The sequence below is a fragment of the Argopecten irradians genome, chromosome 2 (genome assembly GCF_041381155.1).
Source record: "Argopecten irradians isolate NY chromosome 2, Ai_NY, whole genome shotgun sequence".
Classification (NCBI taxonomy): Eukaryota; Metazoa; Mollusca; class Bivalvia; order Pectinida; family Pectinidae; genus Argopecten; species Argopecten irradians.
The window spans coordinates 44545874-44572363 of record NC_091135.1 but is presented as its reverse complement, the minus strand read 5'-3'; the positions used below and the strand labels follow the sequence as shown (position 1 = coordinate 44572363).

The window sequence follows — 26490 nt, the reverse complement described above, 5'->3', positions numbered from 1 at the left end:
AACCAACTAAGGTTTTGATCACAACTGGCGAGTTGGCAACCATCTATGTAGAGTACTGAACATAATAAAAAAAAGGTCTACTAAATTGTGTATATGTTTTACTTTGACCTTCCTTGAAGGTCCCAGGTGTCAAAAAGGCTAAAAAAATGTAAACAATTTTGTATCAATAACTAAGTGACCTAGAGACCTGATATTTGGCTTTTAATATGCTGAGATAAAGGGCTACTAAAATTTGTTAAATGAATGGTCTTGACCTTCACAGGGGTCAAATAGACTAACATCTTAAAATAATTCTTGTCATTACCTAACAGGCATAGAGACTCAATATTTGGTATGTAGCATGCTGGGATGAATGGCTTACAAATTTGTACAAATAAAAGACCTTGACCTATTTTTGTGTCACCTTCAACGCAAGAGCAACACATATCACTATATGTCTGCATCAGCATCCAGGAAAAGGTTTCCATGCGATAACTTGAGTATTTATGGTCCAATAAAAAACCTAATTATTTTTATTGCTTTATATCAATGAGATCTCGGATGAGTTGGATATTGGTCAAAATCTGTCAGTATTTGCATTAGTTTCGAGACTTTAAAACTGTCAAAACTGATAAATTGATAGTTTCTGCTCAATAACTATAGTATTTATGGTCCAATTGCAACCAAATTTGGTATGTTGCTTAATATCAATGAGATCTCAAATGAGTTTGATAATGTCCGATAAAATCCGTCAATATTTGCAAGAGTTATGGGACTTCAAAATAGTTAAAACCGATAAATTTATTGTTTCCCCTCGATTACTTTCATATTTATTTTCCGATTTCAACCAAATTATGTATATGCTTTATATCGATGTGATCTCAGATGGGTTTGGTCAAAATCCGTCAACATTTGTTAGAGTTACGGGACTTGGTAACTTCACCTATTTATCAACAATATAACTGTTAATCACTATTTTTATTGATGTTTTAAACTGCTGTGCAGGCAACACATCCACTTCCGTGGGATTCTTGTTAAGTTCAAAATCGTCAAATGTATCAGAAACCTACAGCTCCTTCTAAGGGAGATAATTGTTAATAGAGTCTATTATGCTTGAATGATGTGACTGGATATTATGTTTGTGGTATGTTTATATCAGCTTGATATCCTTTAAATTTGTTTGAATTGTACAGCTTTAAATAAATTGAATTCAACCATGTGAGCAATACTGGACCTCTGGGCCTCTTTGATTTATTTCTCAACTAATTACATTTGATTTTGTGATTTATGATAATGTGGGGAATATGTTTTGAAATTTTTCGTTTAGAGAGTTATGAATTATTTATTTTTTACAGGATCCCCAGGGACATGGCATGGCAGGGTAGATATTTTCCTGAATTATATAATTGCTGTTGCTTTCATAAAGAATCAATTGGTCGATGAAGACAAAGAATATGAGGGGAAAGACATCAATGAATATGAAGGTGAACCTGAAAAGAAAAAAAGAATGCTTGAAAGTTTTGTTGACGTGAAGGCTGGCAAGAAACATGACATTGTTCTCTTAGATCAAAAAATTATAAAGCAAGTCTTGGCAGAAGCTATAACAAATGGCTTTGCCCAAGTTAACATGAATAAGACCACATTATCTAACTTCCTGATTCCAACTTTTGGAGCTACATCAGAGCATGTGACAATTTGTCTGTATGACCCTGAAAATGATTTCCTTTTGCACATTCAGGAACAACTTCCATTATTTTTCATTCAGGTTTGATCTCAGACCAGTTGGATGAAACCACCATTATTATTATTTGGCTCTTCCTGAATTTCACTCTTTTTACAAAAGAAAGCATTCATTCTTTAATAGATCTTGAGAAGTCAGGGTTACATAGAGATTTGGAGGAATTTCTGAAGTTATACAAAAAGCTGAAACAAGAGTTAATTTTGTGTCACTGTCATCAAATGCATCATGTTTCCAATCTCTTCGCATGAAGCAGTGTGTTCATAAATGAATTTGGTTGCAAGTGGTGCTTGAAATCTTGTTCATCTGATGTGATGGCCAATTGATGTTATGTGGCTTCCCGTATCCATTGTCAGATTTAGCCAAATATATATTTTGAACCGGTTCAGTAAACATAATATGCTGTGTGAGATTAAATTAGAACTGCTGTGATATCCCACTATGCACTTAGCGCATTAATAAATGTAAATAAAATAGCAGTTGGTAACAATTTTTTGTAATGAAAACATCATAAACATTGGAGTGCCCTTTAAATAGGTCTATATGTTTAATGTTATTGCCATACAACTACAGTGAAACCTGCCTTAGTGGCAACCACTGTATAAAGACCACCTTTTTAGAAGACAACTTTCTCAGGGTTTCATATTATTTGGGCATAATATCTCTCTCTCTCTTTTATTCTTTGTATCCAATTATGTTATTATTCTTTTGAATTTTCAATTTGGAGGAAATAAAGAAATAATAATAGTCCATTGTTTGTATCATTGTGTGTAAGGAGAGAGCACTTATATTTTTTCCATATATATAATTTACAGCTTGTAATAACGTTTGCTCAATCCTCTTGTCTATTGTTATGGACAATACAATATGTCTAAACTAAAAACAAATAGCTGTCGTAGTTCGAGGATTCAGAATCGGAGATTTTTATTCAAGTTCTAACATAGGCCTACAAGTTATCTTGCGATTATCATTTAATGATCAAAACTATTTTCATTTACTTCTGATAGTAAATAGATGTAAGATATGCTGATATATTCTCTAAAAGCATACACTGAGCACAAAAAAAAGGTTAAAGAAGACATTCAAACTGTGATCGGGGCTACGAAATTCAAATTTCTGCTTGAGTATTTGCCTATCACGACTATTGAAGCTAAGATATTTTGAAAACGGGGTGACATTTGTTTTATAAAGTTTGTTTTAGTTGAAGCAGTAATATTTAAAGATAATCAAGAGAGTCTTTGAAGCGGAATCTTACTAATAACACGGAATTTTCCAATTTTTTTCCAAATATCATAATATCCAGGCAAAAAAATAACGGCGTATTTGTGCAATTTATAAGTTTTTGCAGAGAGATATCGACATCATTGCGGTATAAAAGAAATATTTGAATCAATTATAATGAAAGATTATTCAACTTTATAATTTCGAACACAAAAAAATATCAAGTTTATCCAAATATTACTGCAAGAATTTAGCTGAATTATTTAACTATAAGAAAGGCATCTTAGGGGGTAGGGGAAAAGAAATACGATTAAAGAGCAATTAAGAACTGATTGTGCATGCACCAAAAGTAAACAAGATTATTTTTATGCATTTGTGTGTTAAGTAGACTCATACAAACACGATTATACAACATTATGTCGGTGATTGAGCAACTTAAAGAAGGGAAATTAATACCTGATGTAAAACGTAAAACTCACAACACTGTGTGATATCTACATAACTTATTCACGTGATTTTTCATTCACCTGAGACGAAGTCTCAAGTGACCTATTCTAATCGCCTTTTGTCCGTCGTCGTCCGTCGTCCATTTTGCGTCGTGCGTCGTATGTCCGTAAACAATTTACATTTTCGACTTCTTCTCCAAAACTGCTGAAGAAATTTCAATGAAATTTTGCACTAACCTTCTAAGGCATAAGGCCAATCAAAATTGTGATTTATATGGTCCCCACCCCCAGGGAGCTTTGGGAGCTAGGGGCCAAAAGAGGTAAAATTCACTAAAATTTCATAAATCTTCTTCTCCACTCAAAGATGTGATGGAATCAAATACTCTTCATAGATATAAATGTCCTAAGGTCCTTTACAAAAATTGTGAATTATATGACCCTGGGGTCTCAGATTTTCCCCTGGGGAGGGGGTTAGGTTTACTATACTTTATAAAGGAAAAACACATTTTTGAGTACTATTTGATCATTTGTAATAGGAAATGAGTCAAATATTGTCAGAATTATCAGTATGAGATGGCCATTGAATCCTATTAACCAATTTTCCATGACTGACCCCAAGGGGCGGGGTCAAAAGTGGTCAAATAGGCTATAACTTCAATAATCTTCTTCTGAAATTCTGGAAATGGTAGAATCACATACTCTTCATAGATGGAAAGGACTTGAGGTCCTTTACAATAATTGTGAATTATATGACCCTAGGGTCTCACGTTTCCCCCTGGGGAGGGGGTCAAGTTTACTGTAGTTTATATAGGGAAAACACAATTTTCATAGGAAATGAGTCAAACTTGTTTAGAATTATTAGTCTGAGATAACATTTTAATATTATATTTATATTGGTCCTGGTCAACCCCCTCTGGGCAGAGGGGCGGGGCCAAAAGGGGCAAATAGGTTAAAACTTTAAAAATCTTCTTCTTAAATACTGGAAATGGTAGAATCAAATAATCGTCATAGATGGACAGGTCTTAAGGTGTTTTATGAAAATTGTGAATTATATGACCCTTGGGTCTCAGGTTTCCCCCTGGGGAGGGGGTTAAGTTTACTGTAGTTTATATAGGGAAAACACATTATTTATACATGTAATAGGAAATTAGTCATTTGTAGTCAGGATTATACCTATGTGATGGCCATTGAATCTTATTACCAAATTTTCCATGACTGATACCCAGGGGCCTTAGGGGCGGGGCCAAAACGGGTCAAATAGGCTAAAACTTCAAAAATCTTCTTCTGAAATTCTGGAACTGGTAGAATCAAATACTCTGCATAGATGGAAAGGTCTTAAAGTCCTTTACAAAAATTGTGAATAATATGACCCTGGGGTCTCATGTTTCGCTTTGGGGAGGGGGTCAAGTTTACTTTAGTTTATATAGGAAAAACACATTTATGAACATTATTTGCCTATTTTTCATAGGAAATAAGTCAAACTGGGTTAGAATTATTAGTCTGAAAGAGCATTTTAACATCATATCCATATTTGTCATGGCTGACCCCCAGGGGCCAGAGGGGCGGAGCCAAAAGGGGTCAAAATGGTAATTTCAAAAATCTTCTTTTTGAATTCACAGATGTGATGGAACCAGATACTCTTGATAGATTGGAAGGTCTTCAGGCCCTTTACAAAAATTTGTGAATTTCATGGCCCTGGGATCTCAGATTTTCCCCTGGGGAGGGGTCAAATTTACTATAGTTTATTTGGGATAAACACATTTAGGAACATTATTTGCTTAGTTTTCATAGGAAATTAGTCAATCTGGGTTAGAATTATTAGCCTGAGATAGCATTTTAACATCATATCCATATTGGTCCTGGCCGACCCCCAGGGGCCAGAGGGGTGGGGCCAAAATGGGTCAAAATGGATAACATTTCAAAAATCTTTCTTCTGAATTCACAGATTTGATGGAACCAAATACATGTAATATTCATAGATTAAAAAGTCAAATTTATAAAATCACTGACTGACTTCAAGGGCCTGATAGGCAAATATATAGTGTTAATTATTATGCATGTCTTTGTTTCATTCTGTATCTGAACTCAGGTGACCGTTAAGGCCCATGGGCCATGGGCCTCTTGTTTGTTTTTTGTTTTTTTTTGTTGTTGTTGTTGTTGTTGTTGTCGTTGGTTTTTCCAAATCATCTCAAATTAGAAGTTTTTAATAATATCTTTAAAGGTATGAATTTGATTGAGAATACAGATAAAAAATACAGGAAATCAATCATTTGTTTTCTTTTCCCTCAGTACGACGTTACGAACACATGTACTTATTGGCCTGATGTTGGAGCTTAAGTGAGATTTAATAGATGGTAGTCAAATGTATTGGGTAATCATGAGGGAGCAAAAGTGGCTTAAACGTGACTTCTTGACAACACGTACACTCATTCCGTGCGTTCTATTTACCTAGTCGTCCGTTTGTATTGGAATGAATCTGCTATATCTAAAATGAAACTCGTCGTGTCAGTCAAACATTCGGAGATCAATTGCCAGCGTTAGCAGGTCAAATATTAATATATTAAGGTATCAAATATAAACATATCAAGGAATTAAATTTTAAAGGCATCAAATACAATAGGCTATTACTTTTGTTAAAAAAGGTACCAGATAAATGACTGAGAGAAAATGGTGTCTTCAAACAATGTTAATAAGGCTCATCATAAGGAAGCCAAATGGCCTCTCAGCAGGCATCATAGTGCGAACATATCACTCTTGACTACAGTATATAGTAACTCTATAATTAACTTTTAAAAATGTCGCAAATTCGATGGGACTAGATATGGAGATATATAGTCTACTCCAGCTGTTTGGACGACTCATCGAGCTCAATACATGTATTCCACTAAAAGTAAAGTTTTATGGGGCTAAAGTGATATTTGGGGAAACAATGCTAAGAAAACTAAAGCATAAGGTTTAGTCTGAAAGAACCAAAACAACATTTAAGACATTTTAATGACCCAATGAATCCTATGAAAGCTATGCAACAAATGAAAGCCGTCGAGAGAAACGGAAATCAACTCCGCAGCCATCAGGGCTCGAACTTGCATTATCAGTCAAGCAATCTCAGTCAAAGTACTTGTCGTAACGTACTGTTTATGCCCTGGTTGACTATTATACATTTTTGTAGTGATGGATATCCTTCCAATACATATATACCTAATCATTAAAGAGTTCTTTTATTTACATAATTCATTGCAATTAAATGCACTTTTAAAGTGCAGACACATTAGGGTATACGTTTCAGTCGGGTTCATTCCATATCGACATGAATCTTGGAATATTTCTGATTCTCCGAAGTGCAGAAGAGCATATAGGTCGTACACATCTAAGCATCAGCAAACTTATAATGTTGTGTGTATTTTCTTACAAATGTATGGAAGCCCACTGATGTCAAATTAAAGCTGGAGAATAAACTAATCTTTTTGAAACTTTTTGCGAATGTACGCAATACGTTAACAAATGTATGCAATACGTTAACGAATGTATGCAATACGTTAACGAATGTACGCAATACGTTAACGAATGTACGCAATACGTTAACGAATGTATGCAATACGTTAACGAATGTACGCAATACGTTAACGAATGTATGCAATACGTTTACGAATGTACGCAATACGATAGCGAATGTATGCAATACGTTAACGAATGTATGCAATACGTTTACGAATGTACGCAATACGTTAACGAATGTATGCAATACGTTAACGAATGTACGCAATGCTGTAGAGAATATATAATGCATTATAAAGCATTATGAATAAACACAATACTTTTTCAGAGGACATATGTACAAGATAATCGATAGAGGCAATTTTCACCTCCATATAATGACGGTGGCATAGGAAGATCTTGCACTGGAACTGTAATTGCGCAGCATGTTACAAAGTGGTCGACGGTGTTGTGACAGATCCATATATTTGCTACCGGGAACATTTGTGTATGTTATGAAAAGTGCAGAAGATTCCCGATATGATGAGAGCAACAAGCGATTAGTGTTGACCATCATATTTCTCTTGTTCAAAGGTACATGTAATTTTCATGTAATGATAATTTGTGAATGTTTTTCTATGTCCCCCAACACACACGCGCATACAGACAGTCATATGGTTAAAAACGCCTAAAATCAACATGGGACAAAGATCTAGAGACGTCGCGCACAATGTTCGGTCACTTTTATAAATATAACGTCATTGAATGTAAAAGACGTCATTATTTTATAACGTGACGAGCGCAATTGACATCATTTCCGACATTCGGCAAACCTGCAAGACAGAGAAAAAACGCAATTTTTCGAATATTTTTTTTTTATTTTCAGTAGAGATTTCGCACACATATATTAGAGCAAAAACGTATATTTTTATTCTGAATAGAAAACATAGTTCCTAATATAAAGACATTTTTCAACGTCGTGAACTTGCGTGACAGAGCAGTCAATCTAAAAATTTCATTTTGTGTCATTTTTGCAAGACAAAGGTTTTGTTCGATACAAAAGTAGAACAACGTCGCAGTCTACATTTTCTTCCATGTTATTAAAATAGAAGAATAATGTACTTTTATATTAACAATTCATGTCTCTATGTCATAAATTAGTACCGTTTTGTACTGTGTGTATTTGTGGTTTTTCACTTTTTTATCTTTTCTCTTCGGATCTGTCGATCGGCAAGTCTACAAAGTCCACCTTTTTGAAGTATGACGTAACCATTCATTACATGTATATTGAAATGACATCATGATAGTGAGTTTTCGGGGAATCTCTGTGTCAAATTTTACCGCCATGTGGTGTTTAATATGACCCCAGTGACACTTTGACTGAAACCGCATACAGATATGTTACATCTGTCGCGCCAAAAAACGGCATTTTCTCAACAAAAACGCATCAATTGAAGAAAAGTGTTGCAGACATTTTGATAAAAATCCTCCCGTAATTGAATTAATATATCCTTTCTGTTTTTCAATTAAAAAAAAATAGTATTGCGCTTATATTATTTTTTCTGTTCAACGCTTTTTCCAATGAAATTCAGGCGTGACGTAAAAGAGACCGAACATTGTGCGTTATGTCAGAGCGTTTGAAATGTCCACTGTAATCGATAAGCACTATTCTTTCTACAACCGACAATATATGGCTATCTAATCTTTGGAAGGACAAACCTAACTAAGGGAATAGACTTCGAGTCTAGCGTGATATTAAGAGGGAATGCCAGCCTGAATATTACGTCACATCTCATGTTCCACGTCATTACCGTAGCCAGTTGTCTAAATTGAGACTCGGATGTCTGCTTATCATGATATAAGAGACTGGTCGTTACGCTAGCCTACCAGAGGAATGTTCATATTTGCATTCAATAACCTTAAAAATATAGGATTAGAACAAACAAAAACTATGATTCCATATCATTTAGTTATCAAGATATCAGAGTTTATGTATGTCGGTCATTTTGAAAAACAAGATGGCCAACAGCTTTTATTAGTTACTAATGTTCATATCTGCATTCGGTAACACTGAAAATATAGGTAAAGAACAAAAATTAGGATTTTATATCAATTAGTTCTCAAGATATTAGAATTTAAACATTTCCATGTCGACCATTTTGAAAAGCAAGATGGCCGATGGCTTTATACCATTTACAAATGTTTATATTTTCATTTAGTAACTCTGGTTTCTACATCATTTGATTTTCAAGATATTAGACTTTAAATAGTTTTATGGCGGCAATTTTTCAAAATGGCCGCCATGACCGTCAGCAGCAAGATCCGCTTGGGTTCCCGTTCTCAAATATCTTGTATTAGGTGATAGTAATGGTGTACCAAATTTCTTACTTATATCATAAAGTGCACGCTTTTATGCTTAAGCCTCCAGACAATTTTTATTGTATTGTGATTTTTTTTAGATATGTGACACTTAAATAAAAATAATATTGTATTGTTGTGATAAAGATAAGCGTTATGGTATCGTTTTCTTGTCTTTATTTTTTACCTACCTGTCATCAAAACAAAATTAATTTCATTATGCGATTGGTCTTTGATGATTTATTTAACATACATGTAGTATTAACACCATACACAAAACAAGGATAAAATGAGTATTATGCAGTGGGTTACAGAATCACATAAAGCAAAACAAACAAACTTATAAAACATATTTCTTTCATACACTAGACGAAATCTTGTCTTTCATGACAACTACATATTCATTACCCGATGGATAACAAAAAAAAAATTGATAAGCATTTACACGGTAGCACTAGTAATGAAATCATTGTAAAGACAAATCAACATTATTCCTCATAATAAATTAAATGTTTTAAGTAGGAAGAAATTTCTGCTTTACAAAGAGAGAGATTTACTTATCCTTTGTTTAGATATTATTGTTAAGAAAATCCAAACTTCATTCATGTTTTAATCTTATCAATATTCTCATTAAAAGGCACATTCTCCTTGTACATAATGTAAAACGATATCATAATAAAATTAACACAACAAATAAAGTCATCATCAATAAATTACAGGTTCATGAGTTTTTAAAAGGAACATAACCTTGTATCCAAGTATCTCAAGATTCAGATACATCCAAAACTAAGGTCTTGTTATAGAGGCATTCTAACTCTTCTTACTCAAAGTCTGGATTAGTATTAATTAATTTTCTGGGGTGAATTAGTTAACATGCAGTCATTTGACTATTACATATAAAAGAGTAAAGTATACATTTGTAAAAAGTAAAAATATCCTTTAGATAAAATACAAAAGACCAAATGGGAGTAAAATGCCCACATTATATACTAATAACTCTTTTTACTAAGTTGTTAGTTTCGGATATACATGATGAAATGTACATGGTTTTGACCAATGTAATCTTAGAGCCTATTTAACTCCTGGGACTTCGGATAAAGGTTGTTTCCATTTATTTGAACTCGCTTGGTAACTCTTCTTCTCAGCATGCTACGCGCCAAATATAAATACTCAATAGTTCTCTGTTATTCAGAAGAAGTTTGAACGACAATTAAAATACTGGATCATATAAACAACCTGTCTCGAGCTCGTAGTCTTTCTACAATGGGTTTAAAGAATCTTAAATCACTTAAAACAGAATATGTCATAATAACCAAGAAATAAAGACAACCATAAAGAAGGGAAAAGGTCAAATATTGGATAGATAAAGCAAAGCAACCTTAATGCCCTATCAAACATAGGTTTGGAATAACTGACCACAAATGATATAAAAAAATGAAAATATACACATACAATGTAAAACATGTACCCTGTGCATCAAAATATAGTAGAACAAGGTCAGTGTGCTGTTTTCGAGATACAGTCATCATATTATCATTATTCAACATATTTTACAAATGGAATACATATTTTTTAACTTAAACAATTTAAGAAGACAAATCTCATATACCTGAAGGTTCAAACATGCTATGTGTAGAAAGGCCCTTTAATTGCGAAGATAATCATATTTCAAAGCCATTAGCCAATACCATATATTATATCCCTTGAGGGTCTGCAAGTAACCTCAGTTTCATTTTATACTTATATAATTTTATATTTATACTTTTAAAGAAGTCAGAAATTATGGCCTGGAGAAGAAAATTGAAATGCACAAATTTATTTAACCTTTGACCTTGAGGTAAATGTCACAGTGATCAAACAGTTATGCACTCCATATCAACTTACTGTTATACATTCCTCCAGGTTCAGAAATACTGACCAGGACAATATATAAGCTTGAAGTAGCAGTTGCAAATCGACTGAGGAAGAATTTGAACAATATGATTGAGCGTACTTGTCTTAGGCCTAGGAGGTCAAACCCCAGTCAAGGTACCTTATCATATTATTATAATGCATTGATAATCACAGGACATAGGCTTTAAGGTAAAAAGAACAATTCTAAAGTTTAACATTAACACAGCATTTGAACATAAAAACAGTGGTTTGCTTCATTAAATTGTTAAAATCCCTGCTAGTATAAGAAATATTACCAAATGAAGCGGAAAGGAAAAATATAATCAGGTCTAAGTCTTTCTTTTTACAGCAATAAGCATATTTAAACTCTGGTTTGACTTGTAAATTTGGAGTTTGAGGACTTCTACTTTCAAGAGAATGTTGTATTCAATATGCAAAAATTATATACTCTTCACTGTTCTAAAGTAAAGTCCCTTAATATGTAAAATGGACAACTTTTAATTGATAGTAGAACGTCAAACTCCCATGTTAACTTGAAATAACAAGCTTAATTTATTCACCCCTGAAGACATATTTAGGCTCTTTGAAGAGAAAGACAATACCAATCCATTATAAAATTTCAGGGGTGATTGAGTTCAGCAATCAATCATATAACTGGCATTATTGTAAACCTTTTAAAGTAGGCTTCAACATTACAGAGGTTATAATAAACAAGTAAGGGTAAAACACAACATATAAATAGCTAAAACTATAGACACTAAAGATAAACAGGTATTAAAATCAGTGTAAAACTCATTTGACAACAATATCATACCAAAAATGAACACATTTTTATGTATACATTGTAAGAGGAAACCTCTGACAAATAAAACAACTGAAACACCTATAATGACCAGTTTCCTTGGGAACTCAACATATTGGATTATTTTTTTAATTACAAACAATATCACATGGGAATCAACTGGAATCAGAATAGAAGCATATAAAGTATTTTTTTTTCAAAGAATTAAATGAGAAAACAAATTAATGTTTTCCAGATGGGGTGTCTCATTATATTTGACTGTAGTATCAAATTTGCATAATTTACACCAACAGTATAAATTATCAAAAAGCCTAGACAATCTCTGTGAAGAAAATATGTTATCATTAGTAAAATATGTTAGTAATATATGCTATGTAAATTACTGTTGAAAAGAGTATTGTATATTAAATATTAAATACCAATTCCTTTTCATTGCTATGAATAAACATTGACAACTAATAAATAAATTTAATATAATAAAACATTTTTTTTTTAAATAGCAACAAGCAAAGCACCAGACTGGGAAAAATTAAAATAACAAAATCTCATAAAGAAGATAACGAAGGGGAGACAACCTATTACCAAAATCAACATTTTGATCCACTATAAATAACACTTTTCTAAATGCTTCAATACATAACAGTATGCATAGTGGTTACTATTGTTATTTTCAGCCCAAATAGGAAAACAACAACTAATCATAGAAAGGTCCTTGTTAATATACAATTCTAGCAATATGAAAAGTTAAATAGAGGTTCCTCAACAAGTGACTGTTGTTTATCATGTTTATCAAAATTGAGTTATTTAATTTTCAAATTTTGAAAAGACACAAGCTTTACTGAGTGTGTCTTAAAAATTTGAAAATTAACGAAGGAGAGTTTAGATAAACATTATACACAACAGTCATGCGTTTGGGAACTTATTTATCCCATAACTTTAAATCTATATTTATACAGTGGTGACCATTTTCTCGTCTTCATTCAGGGACACTTACCACCATATAATGTGTAGTGATATCATTCCCTTATAAAATATAGTGCCTAAATATAGAGCCAATATTCATTTATTAATACTTTGAATAAGCAACAATGCTATTTAAAAGAATATACGCTATGAAAAGTAGCCCAAAGTTGAGAGCCAGTTGGAATCAAGAGATCTTGGAATTGACCAATCAGAGGCGCCGTAGATGTTTACACACTGGAGTGTGTAAACATAAATGATAACCAACTGCTATGAGATTTATCACATGGGTTTTCCATTGTGAAACATGCACAGTTATGGGATAAATAATAATCAGATAATTGATAATAATCACATAATTTTGAAACATAATAAGATCATGATTTATAAATATATAACCAAGAAAGTGGTACACACATGATCATACATCAGCATCTGAATAACATTTAAGCACATAAAGTCAATGATGGATGGTTTATATTCAAAGAGCATAATTTGTATATATATGTAATGTCTGATTCAAAATTCAATATCATAAGCGAAGAAAATTTTGACCCTGAGAATTATTTTATGTTATTCTGGAAACATGATACAAATGTAGTAGGATAGGTAGAGCATGAACAAACCTAGATTATCAAAGTTAGCATTAAAACATAGCTGTAGACTTCAAATGGCATTACAACTAATAATGTATATAATTAAAAAAAAATAAGGATTTTTATTTTAAATAGTCTGTAGAAATTACAAAGAGTCATATATTTCTTATATAACAATATCCTTCTAGGTTAATAAGTTTACGATCAGACGTAGGCATCAAAACCTGCCTATATATATATATAGGCAGGTTTAGGGGATTTGATCTGACATCACCATTTATTGTATAGACATATGGAAACATATTTAAATATACATTGTATTGTCTTTTTCAATAATTAATATTAATATGATTAACGAAAAACTTATGAAATAAGATTTTATGCTTTCAATGCATCTCTAAAATCTTCAATACTCAACAATCCAAAAATCTGAATGGATATCATAACTCCCAAAGACCATTAAGTCCTACTGATCCTTCCGCTGCTCCACACAATACAGTATTACTTCAGTAACACTGAATACCACTGATAATGATTGTATCACCATGTAGGCATTGTCTGCATTACATCTGATCTATATAATACAATATTTCTATGATCTACAGAATCCTTAATAGTAGTTCCTATTCACTGACAATATCATATTACCATGCAAGCTTTAGGCTTCACCGGCCTTACATTCAAACTATATAGAATACAGTATTTCTCTGGTATGTACCGAAGACAGTATTACTGGTGATATTATTACCATGTATGCTTGCCTTTAATCCTCAGTTGTAGTGAAATTCTTAACAAAAATGATTGCATGTCCATCCTTATTGTCAATAAGCATAATGAAGTAATGTACAAATTTTGTCTTTGTCAAAGTATTTCATCCACAATAGGCATAAATACTATACAGGTGTTTTCCAAAACAGTCCATTGTCTGCATAATACTTTAATTCATTGAATCAGTTCATGGTTACTGTTGTCTATGTTTGATGTTGTTGGAGGCCCATACACTGAAAAATAAATGATAAGTTCAAGTTGAATAATGGAATAAATGATAAAATTATTTAAATGCAGGTATTGCCAACTTCAATGTAGAGTTATTTCCCTTAGTATTTTTACAATAATCTGTGCATATTGAGTACCAAATATGGAGTAACCTTTCAAAAGTTATTGCACATTGTTAGCCAGAAATCAAATAAAAACCTTCTTTTTAGTCTGTATTTAATGTACATGAAATTGGGGCCTCAAAAAGCAAGAGAAGCTTGTGCTTATTTGAACAGGAGTGCTTATTTGGTCGATGTGTACAGTTTCATGCTTCCAGGTACAGACTGCCTGGAAACACTTAAGAAGCATGTCACTGTCATAATAACTATATCTATTTACTATCTTAAGACAATAAATCTTACCTCCTCGTATGAAGGCAGACCATGAGTGTCTTGTGGATAATTCTGCATGGACATTGGGTGTAATTCACTAAGAGGGGGAGCTGTAGGTTCTGGTGGCGGTGGGGGAATGAAGTTTTGTGACACCACTTGGTCTTCAGGTATGGTTGATCTTTGATCTGTCATTTGACTGTTTTCATTTTTTGATTTCCGACAACAGCAGCAGTAACAGCAACATATCAGAAATAAAAGTGTACCACCGCCTACGGAAGCACCTATTATCAGAGATTTATATATGTCTTCGACGTCTGAAAAGTTAAAGAAAAAATCAAAATACTGACATTACCTGTATCAAATTCCCATATCCTTTTATACCTCTCAATCCCTCCTAAAAAAACACTAAAATGCTAAACTCAATTGAAAACAAAATCAGATATCAAAAGACTTAAAAAAATCTATTGATAACCTTGCATCTCTCATAACAGAAGGTCAAGTGTGGCATTTGAAACAAGCCTAAAAATGAATTATACATCAACAAATTATCGTGAACTGATTTGCATACATACAGGGATGTACATAAAATAAATTTATTTTGGTATAATTGTTCCCTCTCAATATGAAACTGGAATGGGATGGAGCTTAATCGACAGACCATGATGCACAGGGAAGCCATCATGGGATTAGGCCGGGCAACATAATTTGAAATTATTTGATGAAGCATTCAGACAAAAAGAAATGCTTTTAGCATTATTTTAGTAAATGGTTTTTCTTCCCTTACCTTCAGCTGTAATTGTACGCTTCGGAACATGGTATACAGTTGTATCGAACACTACAAACAGAAATGATAACGGTCATATAAATAACATATACCAATAATAATTATAGCTGTCAATAGTTCTCATACAGAACTTTAGAAAAATACCTTAATAATAAATGTTATCAATTTTAATGATAAGAAACATGCATCACTGAATGAGACCTAGCTTATGGTTAAAATATCAAATGCATTATCTCAAAACACATTCTTATATCTCAAAACTTAATAAGTACATGCAAGTAATGCTAATTAATTATTTTTCAATTACCTGAGAAAATCTCACAGACATAGAAGTGCTCTTCTTCACAGGAAACAGGAGTCCATGACCCTGTTAGAACCTCCTGGACAATACAGTTCTTTGTTACACTGTTGAATTCGTTCCTTGTCATTACACTGAAACAATATTTATACGACAGTGGCATTATCCATGTGTTTACATACAGTACATGGTAATTAAAATCAGGACTTGATAGTGAAGACACTGATGCAATCACTTCCCATCTTTTAAAGTGATCAAAACCATGTATAATCACAGGTCTATAAAGAGACTCCTTTACAGAATATGAAGGATCAGAAGCAATGCCCAACTTCAAAGTCAAGATGAAGTGTAGCATTTTTCTATCAATCTTTCTTTGAAAATGTAAATCAAAGAACTTAACTTCTGAGTTCCTTCAGTTTGTTATGACATAGTCTGGAGATTGAGGATGTTAGAAAATAAATTGATGACATAAAAATTATGTATGATATATAATCCTTTAACTCTGACCTTGAGTCATGATGTTATGTTACTCTGACCTGATTGTGACAAATACCAACACAGTTACTTCAGACTTCCAAGTTACATATGGGTACTGTGTCAGTCAGTTTTTTATATAATAACTATAAATTAACATCACTTAATTTCCTACCCTCAGATCATTATGAAATAATTCTTACCTGTTTTTGAAGAACAATGAACTACGATCTATCCATTCATAGGTCCCTTCTTTTTCTATGTCATTCAGACCAATCCAGAAGGTGGACACACTAAATCTTTGCACCAATCCTGAAATAATTATACAAATACGTGTCATAAGGTTTGAAAAGTTTTATCTTTTAAAGATGCTCCACCGCTGACAAATAGTATTTTTTCACTGTTAAAAACAGGAGCAGACGATTTAGTATTTTTCTTCAGTTACAAAAGTTACTAACTTCAGACCATTACCACCATTGAAAAGTTTGAGCTTCTTATTTTACTTCAAGTTAAAAATATAAAAAATAATTAATTGCATCCCGAAAAAATTCCGTGCCACTATATCCTATATGGAATGAAGTACTGATTGTGCATGCACCAAAGGCGACGAAAATTATTTTATATTATTTTTGTGTTAATTGTACATATATATACACGATTAAACACCAATTATTGTTCAAATGATGAATATCATTTATGCTCTGTCGGCGGTGGAGCATCTTTAAGATATTATTTAGAACATTTTGAGCAAAAGAGAATTTCATAATTTCTGTAAATGCTTTAAATTTCCTATGGAGAATTTTGGAGTTGGTAGAAAATTCTATTATTTCTTTAACGGTAATGCTTTTCTATAGAGATTTTTAAAAAAAATCTGAAGTTATAGATGTTCCACGGCTGACAGAGCATGAAATATAATCATTATTTAAACAAAAATTGGTGATTTATCGTGTATATATAAGTCTAATTAATTTATTTTGCTTTTGGTGCATGAGCAATAAGTACTTCATTCCATATACCGGTAGGACAGAGTGCTACAGAATTAATTTTAATATTTTTATCTTGAATTGAAATTAGAAGCTCAAACTTTTCAATGGTGGTAATGGTGTAAAGTAAGTAACTTTTGTAACTAAAGAAAAATACTTCATCGTCTGCTCCTGTTTTCTTTAAGGAATATTCATCTAACTACAAGGCGTCAGATCAATAAATATATTCTGATAAAATTCTCAATTGACACCAGTATCAATATATGCCAACAAGATCTATTAAAAAGAAGCAATAGAACTACGGTGAACACTGCACAGCAATGGCTAAGTTACCTTTTATGAACTCATGCATTCGTAGGGATTCAATTTTGACAAGATTTGCATTACTGAATCCACAAAAATGCTGAGCAGTCTTGAAATTGACCCTGCTGTTTGGTCCATTCATTAAGTGATAACAGCTACAACTACCATCATCATTCTCTGGGCCACACGTCCATCCTGGCGGACATTTCTCTTTACCTGCTTCTGTAATTCAAAATAATGCTCAGCTTTTGCTACTTTTAACAACTTTTGAAACATTCAAAAATAATATCGGGCATTGAATTGTCTGAACATACTGCATGGACAAGTTCTTAGCTAGAAGTGTCGTCAAGGAGGCCATGCCAGCTTATATTCCCTTTGTTTTGTAACAAAGGGGCATTGGTTTTGTAACAAAGGGGCATAACTCTAAATCAAAGTGGAAGTATCTGGTTCTTTTGAATATAGATTATGCACATCTACACTATATGCAGTTTATAAGGATGATTACCATCAAGTTTTATTAAAATCTCTCTAGTAGTTTTTATTATTAATTAGGAGGAGTTGTTAGTTGACCACCCTGTCTACAGATGGACAACCTAAATATAGCAGTATATGCTATTTTATTGTAATATCCTGATTCTTTACATTGATCATTATATCAATAAGTTTTATGGCCTTTCAAATTTCAATCAAAATGAAATAAAGTTACAACCAGATATATTCATGTTAAAGCAACACAATTGTTATGAATTGACTTAGTCTTACTTACTAAACATTTCATATGTTATTTGGATCCCTTTGTGATACAAAATTGCATTGCCCTGCGACTCGAATGTAAGGTAAGTTCCTCTGCCGATACTGATGAATTGTTCAGGATGTTGAAAACCTGGACAAATATACCTATCATAGCGGCCTAAACCTAAAAAAAAAATGTATATCAAGATAGACAACAATAACATCTACAAACAATACACATGGCATTATATTAGATATTTGGTTTTATACTGTAGAGAATATTTACTATTTTGTTTGGTTTTATAAATACTTCAATTATGGACCTTTGCTGAGGCCTATATGGTACGTGTCATACCGCCCTGGTACAATAAGATAATAGCCGAGGGTGTTGATATTCTATCAGGGCGTTGTAACACCATATGGAAAGAATCAACGATCCTTAATTTGTATATTAAATATGATAATTCTTTTTGAATGTTTGTTTCATGCTAAATAATATGTAAAAATGCATGGACAATGGCTCAAATACATCTTTCCAAAGAGGTCAACATTGGGGTATTGTGGTCTCACAATCACATTCGCGGAAATCATAGCATAGCATATAAATGTATCTATTAAATATTACTTACTATTTACTTTGATCATTTTCTACTAATTTGTTTGGTTTTATAGATAATACTGAATATTTTCTTTGGTTTTAAAATTAATACTTACCATTTCTTTTGGTTTTATATATATTACTGTATACTTACTATTTTTAATCAATAGGTGGTCACTGTCACTGCAAACATCTTTACGATTTTTTTGTGGCGGTAAATCCACTTTGTTAAATGTCAATTTTACTCTTCCAAATGCCCCAGCACCTATATACCATCTACATTTTAGATGACTGTCGTAATGCCTTTTTCCTTCAAGCCGTGTAATAATAGTTCCATTCATTGATTGAAAATCATAGATCCTGACTGTGTTTCGACTGTAGCTGTACTTTACACAATAGTGCTGATTACGACGTTCCAATTGACTGACTGCAAAGATAAAAACAAATGAAATTTAAAAGTTTCCATGTTAAAAAAAACAAAAAAAAAACATGTACATGTAGTCCCTTCCACAAATATTGCATTTGTATATTTAAAAGAAAAGTTTTATACATTCTGAATTAAAGCCCAACAGAAAATAACAACATTGACACCATAGAGTAATTAATTACATTGTGTAATTAGAGTTTTCCTTTTAAGAAAAAAAAGACATTTCACATTATCTGTGAAAAATGCATTAAACCAATAATGATAGAATGCCAACATACATTTGTATGTAAAGCGTGGTAATAAAGATAAATTTATGTTGACAGATTAGCACTAATTTTGTAACTGGATAGGCTAGACTGGGGCTCAAACATGGGACCTCTGAACACTAGCCAGATGGGATACACTTATTTAGTTTGATCCAGAAGGTTATTTGTGATCGACAATCTGACGTAGTCCTGCAATCACACAACAATCCTTATTCCTTTAATGTATAATATCTTCGTCCTTGAAGACCAATAACTACCATGGGTACTTTTTCACTGTTGGGCGTTAACTTTGTAGTAGAAGATGAGAAAATGTAGCAGTTAGATTGGGACTGGAACCCAGGACCTATGAACCCAGCTATTCCGTCTCTGCATATTACAGAGCATCCTCGATATTCCAGGGATTCCAATCACTTACGATCTCTACACCCCGGACTATCTCAATAAAATTAAAGGCAGCTCAGCAGAAGGCTTGTAACCAATCATAGGCTAGCAAAGATTTCCTCTGAAGACTACAGAGCGAGCTACGCCTAACATCAAAGCCACACAGTCAACCACAGTGTACCGTTATACGGCTCTTTTGATGTACATCAAATGACTGAATTACCTGTACTGTTCTGTTGCCTCCAGTTTTACTATGAGATAGTCCAGGGGTGAAGAGATCGTAAATGATCAGAACCCATGGAGTATCGAGGATTATTACAGAGTTTAATTAACCTCCCTTGCAGTCAAGGAGCTGCAAGGACAGACAACTCTGTAATATGCAAAGACAGAATACATAATGATCAACTAAGTCTAATTCTGCAACAAGATATTACTGGTACCTGTTCTTTTTATCTCTGTCATCAAAAAGACCACTGTAAGTGTCCAGCATAGTGTTGACCTAAAATAAAGAAAGCTTAAATGAATCGCAGAGATTTATGGGTCGGCTCCTTTACACGAATATGGGCCTTGTGCTTTTCCATGCTTTTTATTATCAAAATTCTGGGAACAAATTATCCTCGTTATCTCTTTTTTTGGGACTGATCAAAATTTGAAAATGTTTGTTCCGAGCTATGGTCATGGACTCACTTTAAAAATAATTATAAATTGCTGCACGTGTATTCATTTTTAATTAAAGATGCTACATCGCTCACGGCTGACACCCCTCCCCACCCCAATCCCATTCCACCTCGAAACATTTTTTTTTCAATAGACTTCAAAAGGCCTAGCGACAACAGCAACAATTCAACATCCGGAAAGGGATGCTGAAACCTTAACCTGGCATTACGAAATCCCACTTCATCTTTTTTTACGAATATTTTTAGTAGTCAGCTGATATAATAGACTAATAACAATCCACCGTCTTAAATTTTGAACACTTAACATTGATATCTACATTAAGTGTAAGCCTAAAATCTTACATGCTAAGTTTCATGATCACTAAAAACTAAATGTATTGACGAGCTTGAGATTCCTCTTCTCCGAAGATTCCGCACAAGATCGTGTTTTGGCTTACGATTACAAATTAGAAGCGGAAGTACATGAGGATGACCTCCCTTTGAATTACAGTAGATTTGCAAAATTTATGAAAATAAGGCGGATACTGTAAGAAAGTACAATGTAGCCATTTTAAAATCCAGAAGATGCCTATATAGATATCAATATACAACAGGCGTCTGCTTCTGGTTTTAGAAAAATACAATAACCTACCCCTACTATACTGGTTATATATTTTTTTTTTAATTTTGAAACCAGAAGCAAACGACTGTGCATGTGACGGTTACCTAAATTTCTGTATCAACTACGTGTACAGGCACATAGAAATCTATATATCGCATATACACAATGTAGCTCTTCTCTGGATAATTTCATCTGCTAGGAGTTGGTCTGATGAATATGGATCCCAACAAAAAAACTGTGTATTTTTGATCAAGAGATGGTCTAACTAATTATATGGCTCTAAATATATGTGTGGCTGATTTTACTTTCCTAGTGTGTGATCGGACATCTATTTTATATTGTGATTAAAGATGGAAAGTTTTGCATGTTATGGAATTAATAAGATTGTTCCTATTCAGATTTCTCAAACAAAATAGAGAATTCTGGTCTGGATGCAGTGATTATATATTATATAGATGATATTTGTTAAGTTAGTACCAGTTTTAAAAGCCTTCAAATTTGTGAAGATTGTAGTAATAGTAGAAAATGACATTTTTCATTTTCTGTTGTAAAAAGCATAATTGTAACTTTTACAAACCAAAGGATAAGAACTTGCACCGTGTATAATAATGCTTACCTTTATAATTGTATTATGCCACAGACTGAAGATATTCCACAAGTTACCGTGGTATATTATTAAATTCCATACAAAATTATTTTTATAGAACATCAAATGCTTGTAAAAAAAAAGAAACGAAAAAAAAAATAGGGCCAGGTACAATGTCCATTGTCCGCTCTGGTGCTCATCTATGTGCTCTTAACCCCTTAACTGTTGAAAAAAAATACATGTATCAAAATTAAGGTTTATCCATCTCTTACAAGAACGGAAATTACAATGTTAGAAAGAGCACAACATTTTATTGTTAAATCGATATGTACAGGGACTCGATAAGAGGACCAGAACGGATATTTGCACATCCTGACTTGGTTGGACCTCTGTTGAAGTGTATATAGAGACAAAAAAAATGTTATTTTATGAAGATTATGAATTGAAGGAAACCAGCATCTCTTGGTGTTTTTTTTTTTTTTAAAGTTTTTACTGCTAGACTTTTTTTTTCGTTTGGGTAGGCCATCACAAAAGGGATTTATTCCTGATATAGTAGAAATATTGAACAAGTGCTCGTTATATAAAGAATAAGAAACCGAGTAAGAAATATTTTTTGAAACCGGAAATTTTACAAAGAATGTTGTCTGTAAAAACATAGTTTACAATGCTGTTATGAAATTTGAGGAGCATAATTTTAATGAACATACATCATCATGACAATTGATCAATATAGATTTTATAAGGTTTGTTGAGTTACATAATTAACTTAAACCTTATATTTTATGGAAGTTATAGCGATTTTGTTTCCTCAGTACAGAGAAATTATACATTATATAATGAAAATATATAACTGTACGTAGTTTGAATACAATGGAAATTATAGAATAGATGTGTGAGCCCGTAACGCCTCGCTGGTAGGACTCTCCCCCAACCATCTGTGATCCGGACTCACATTGTATTTTCAATGTTTGCGGTAAGTTGTATGTTTTTGTTATAAATTTCATATAACAAAAGAGTAATGGATAATGGATAATAATTAAGATAGTAAAAAGCATCGGGTTGTACAATTTATTATACAATCCTTCATTTAACATACATTGAATAAATAACTATTTGTAAGATACATGTGTTTTGTATATCCTTATGCTTCGTATCTTGTTGACGAAATAACTAATTATTGATGTAATGTTTATTTTGTATTCAATTTTCTGTTTAAAAATTCGTTGTAGATGTGTTTATTATTCATGCTTATGTAATCTTCAACTTTGGAAGCAATACAGAGAATAATAATGGTTAACGTTGATAACGACCCTCGATACTTTCAAGATTATTAATTTTCTAAAATTCCGTTGTACAGTGTGTATTTACGGTTTTTTTTCTTCCTAACGTGACGCTAACCAAATTGGTACACTTTTTGATGATAATTGGTAGTTTCTAGCGTGTGCTTGAATCCATATTTTAATATTCCACAATCAGATGACTTTAGTTTTAATTTCATGATTTGTTTACTAGTCAGTCGTGCAGATATTTATAAATAGAGAGCTTTGAAGCATGTCCGGTCAAGCCCTGTGTTTCATCAGGTTTGAGTACCCAAAATGGTACACCTCCCAAATTTGATTTGGTTAATAAATATCTAGACATGATAAAAAATGTTTCAATTCATTAAAGGAAAGTTCAAACATGTAAAGTTTATTTAAGGACTTCACATATCTGGCAAAAATATTCCATTCAGCCATTGCTTTCCTTGCTTTAAAATATTTAAGGTGTTTTTAGGGTTGTCGCACGACGTCGTTTCCCTGATTTTTTCATATTTTCGTGTTTAAATACCTTATTTTTTTGTTCAGGACAGTTATAGCCAGTTTAAATTGTAAATTGAAAATTCTGTTTCATATATACATGTATCAAAAGTGTACCAATTTGGGTAGCGTAACAATCTGGGTAGCTCACGTTAGAGATGATTCATACTTACACAAAAATTCATTTGCCACTTATCCGTTCAAACATTATTTGATTTTAGAGTAGGTAAACTGTTCCAGTACCTAATTAAGTGTACAATTTATATTTTTTGGTTGTATTTCATTCTGTGTAAATACACCCGTTCACGATCAGGTGAGGAAAATATATATTGATCTAATGCCCAATAATCAGGTATATTATTAGGAGACAAAAATGGGATATAACGGAAAGCATATAACAGTGACATAGCCACTATACTGTATGAGTATGCTTGCGATGCAAGCGTGTTGGGAACACAGATCATATTAGAACTTTCTCTACTGGTTTAACGTGACAGAAAGATGAATAAATCTCTGAAAACAGAAAAAAAATCTTCGACTGCATCGCAAGCATACTCGTAAAATGGCTACGTCACTGTTATTTGCCTTCAGCTATATCCCATTTTTTGACCACTACCATACCTCCAATAACAGACGTGACCAACGTCTGCAATCCATTCGTTTTTATGACGTGAAAAACGGAAAAACAACACTTTAATGACAGATGACAATACGTTAGATTTATTTTAATGCGTATATTCACGAAATGATATCATTGTATGATTTTAATTTAGTATTATGCATTGATATGTCGAAAATGAAATAAATTGAAAAATACAATTTACAGTCAAAAATTAGGTCACACTGACCTAATTTTATAAAAAGCGTGTTATGCAGGAATAAAGTTCATCTGGTACCATAATATACCAGAGAAAAATGTCATATCATATTTTATTGCATTAAGCAATATTGTTCCATATTACAAACTTAGACAAAGGATATTATGAATTAATAGGATGAGATTGAGGAGAGGGAGCAGTGGCAAGAAAACATTTATTTTCAAACTTTAAAACACCAATAAATGTTTTGCTATGTTCAGAAGTAAGATAAACTGGTTTGAACTGTACTAAACAAGAAACTTGTAGGCCGGGATCTAGGGGGGGGGGGGGGGGGGGGGGGGGGGCCCCCCCCCCCCCCCCCCCACACTACTTAACGAACCAATGTTTTTCTTAAGCCTTATGACCCATTGATAACGAAAGGTAACATTGTATAAACTGGGATGAACTTCCGGTTATGACGTCATCAAGATGGCCGCCATCTCGAAATTCACTAAAGATTGAAAAATAGTGATAACATTAACATTTTTCAACCGAAGAAGACAAATGAGGCATCAATATGACCACAATAGAACAACAAATACATATCAGGACCATATAATCCAATATATGTAGTTATTTCTACGCAGGAAATGAAAAAATCGGATTTTAAGCTCAAAAATGGTAATTTTTTAGCAAATTTTTCATATTTGGCTTGACACAGCAAAAATGTTTGCCAACAGCAAACTATTATTTCTAATCAGTTATTTGACCTCTTATCAATCAGTAAAAACAACACCAACAAAAAAAAACAATGTTAACATTGTATAAGCTCCGGTTATGACGTCATCAAGATGGCCGCCATCTCGAATTTCACTTAAGATTGAAAAATAGTGATAACATTAACATTTTTCAACCAAAGTAGACAAATAAGGTATCAAAATGATCATAATAGAACAACAAATTCATATCGGGACCACATAATTCAATATATGTAGTGATTTCTAGGTAGAAAAGGTAAAAATCGGATTTTAAGCTCAAAAATGATAATTTTTTAGCAAATTTTTCATATTTGGCTTGACACAGCAGAAATGTTTTCCAACAACAAACTATTATTCGTAAACAGTTATTTGACCTCTAATCACTCAGTAAAAAAACATCACCGGTTGCGTATACTGGGTATATGCTATTTTTCTAATTCCAAACCGCTGACACTACAGTTTCCTGGTGTATTATAAGTTCCTCAAGTTTGACTATTGGCGATTTATAAGTAGGAAACATGAATGTAAAGTTGACAGAATATCTAGGTAGGACAAGTCACAGTTTCGTTTATTTCCTATGCATAGTATAAGCAAAATGTCAGATGGTTACCACAATGTCACATATTTCTTTCACTGGTTCTCAATTATAACCATTATCATTGTGCGTGCTTTTCCGCCTCAGTGCACTATGCTCTGACGTGATTCGGCATGTCTGGTAGCTTGTACATGCAGTCCGAATCAGAGTAATCAAATATAAGTATCCAATTCGTCGAAAGCCAGAGCGTCGTCTTCGATGTCGATGAGCTCATGTGACACTACATTACCAGTGGTGTTCTAACCTGTCATCTTTCATGACCCATCCATGGCCAGAGTTTATATCAGGAACAACAGGTTCAGGGATGTGAAATCTCCTTCAGATTCTAACATATCGTATTTGCTGTTTCAGAACTCTCATGAAATTACACCAGATCCAGATTCTTCAAATGGTGGAATGATTCAAGCACCATTCATCAACCTTGTGGACACTCGTGCGACTATAGATGGCACATGTGATATCCTCGAAGTCTTTAATGAGGTCATTAATGTTAAATTTCATTGGTCAGACTTTCCCCAGTCCCTTGAAGGTACTGGTTGTGTCGCATCTGGTGTATGCGTGGATACACCATTGAAGACTCTCCAGAAAAAGTTTTCTACA

At 33.0% G+C, this 26490-nt stretch overlaps 1 protein-coding gene and 1 pseudogene across 1 annotated transcript; one reads left to right on the top strand and one right to left on the bottom strand.

Moving 5' to 3' along the window:
• Window positions 1–2361, top strand: part of LOC138316654 (uncharacterized) — a 53872-nt pseudogene extending 51511 nt beyond the window's left edge.
• A 7015-nt stretch (window positions 2362–9376) lies between these two features.
• LOC138315637 (uncharacterized) lies at window positions 9377–21226 on the bottom strand. Its single transcript, XM_069256809.1, has 10 exons — window positions 21100–21226; window positions 20521–20579; window positions 19161–19433; window positions 18443–18592; window positions 17707–17898; window positions 16594–16702; window positions 15926–16050; window positions 15619–15669; window positions 14865–15148; window positions 9377–14468 (listed from the first exon to the last, which is right to left on the bottom strand). Exons 1-10 carry the CDS (start codon window positions 21111–21113, stop codon window positions 14439–14441), a joined length of 1287 nt encoding a protein of 428 aa, XP_069112910.1. The 5' UTR covers window positions 21114–21226; the 3' UTR covers window positions 9377–14438.
• Window positions 21227–26490: the final 5264 nt, after the last annotated feature.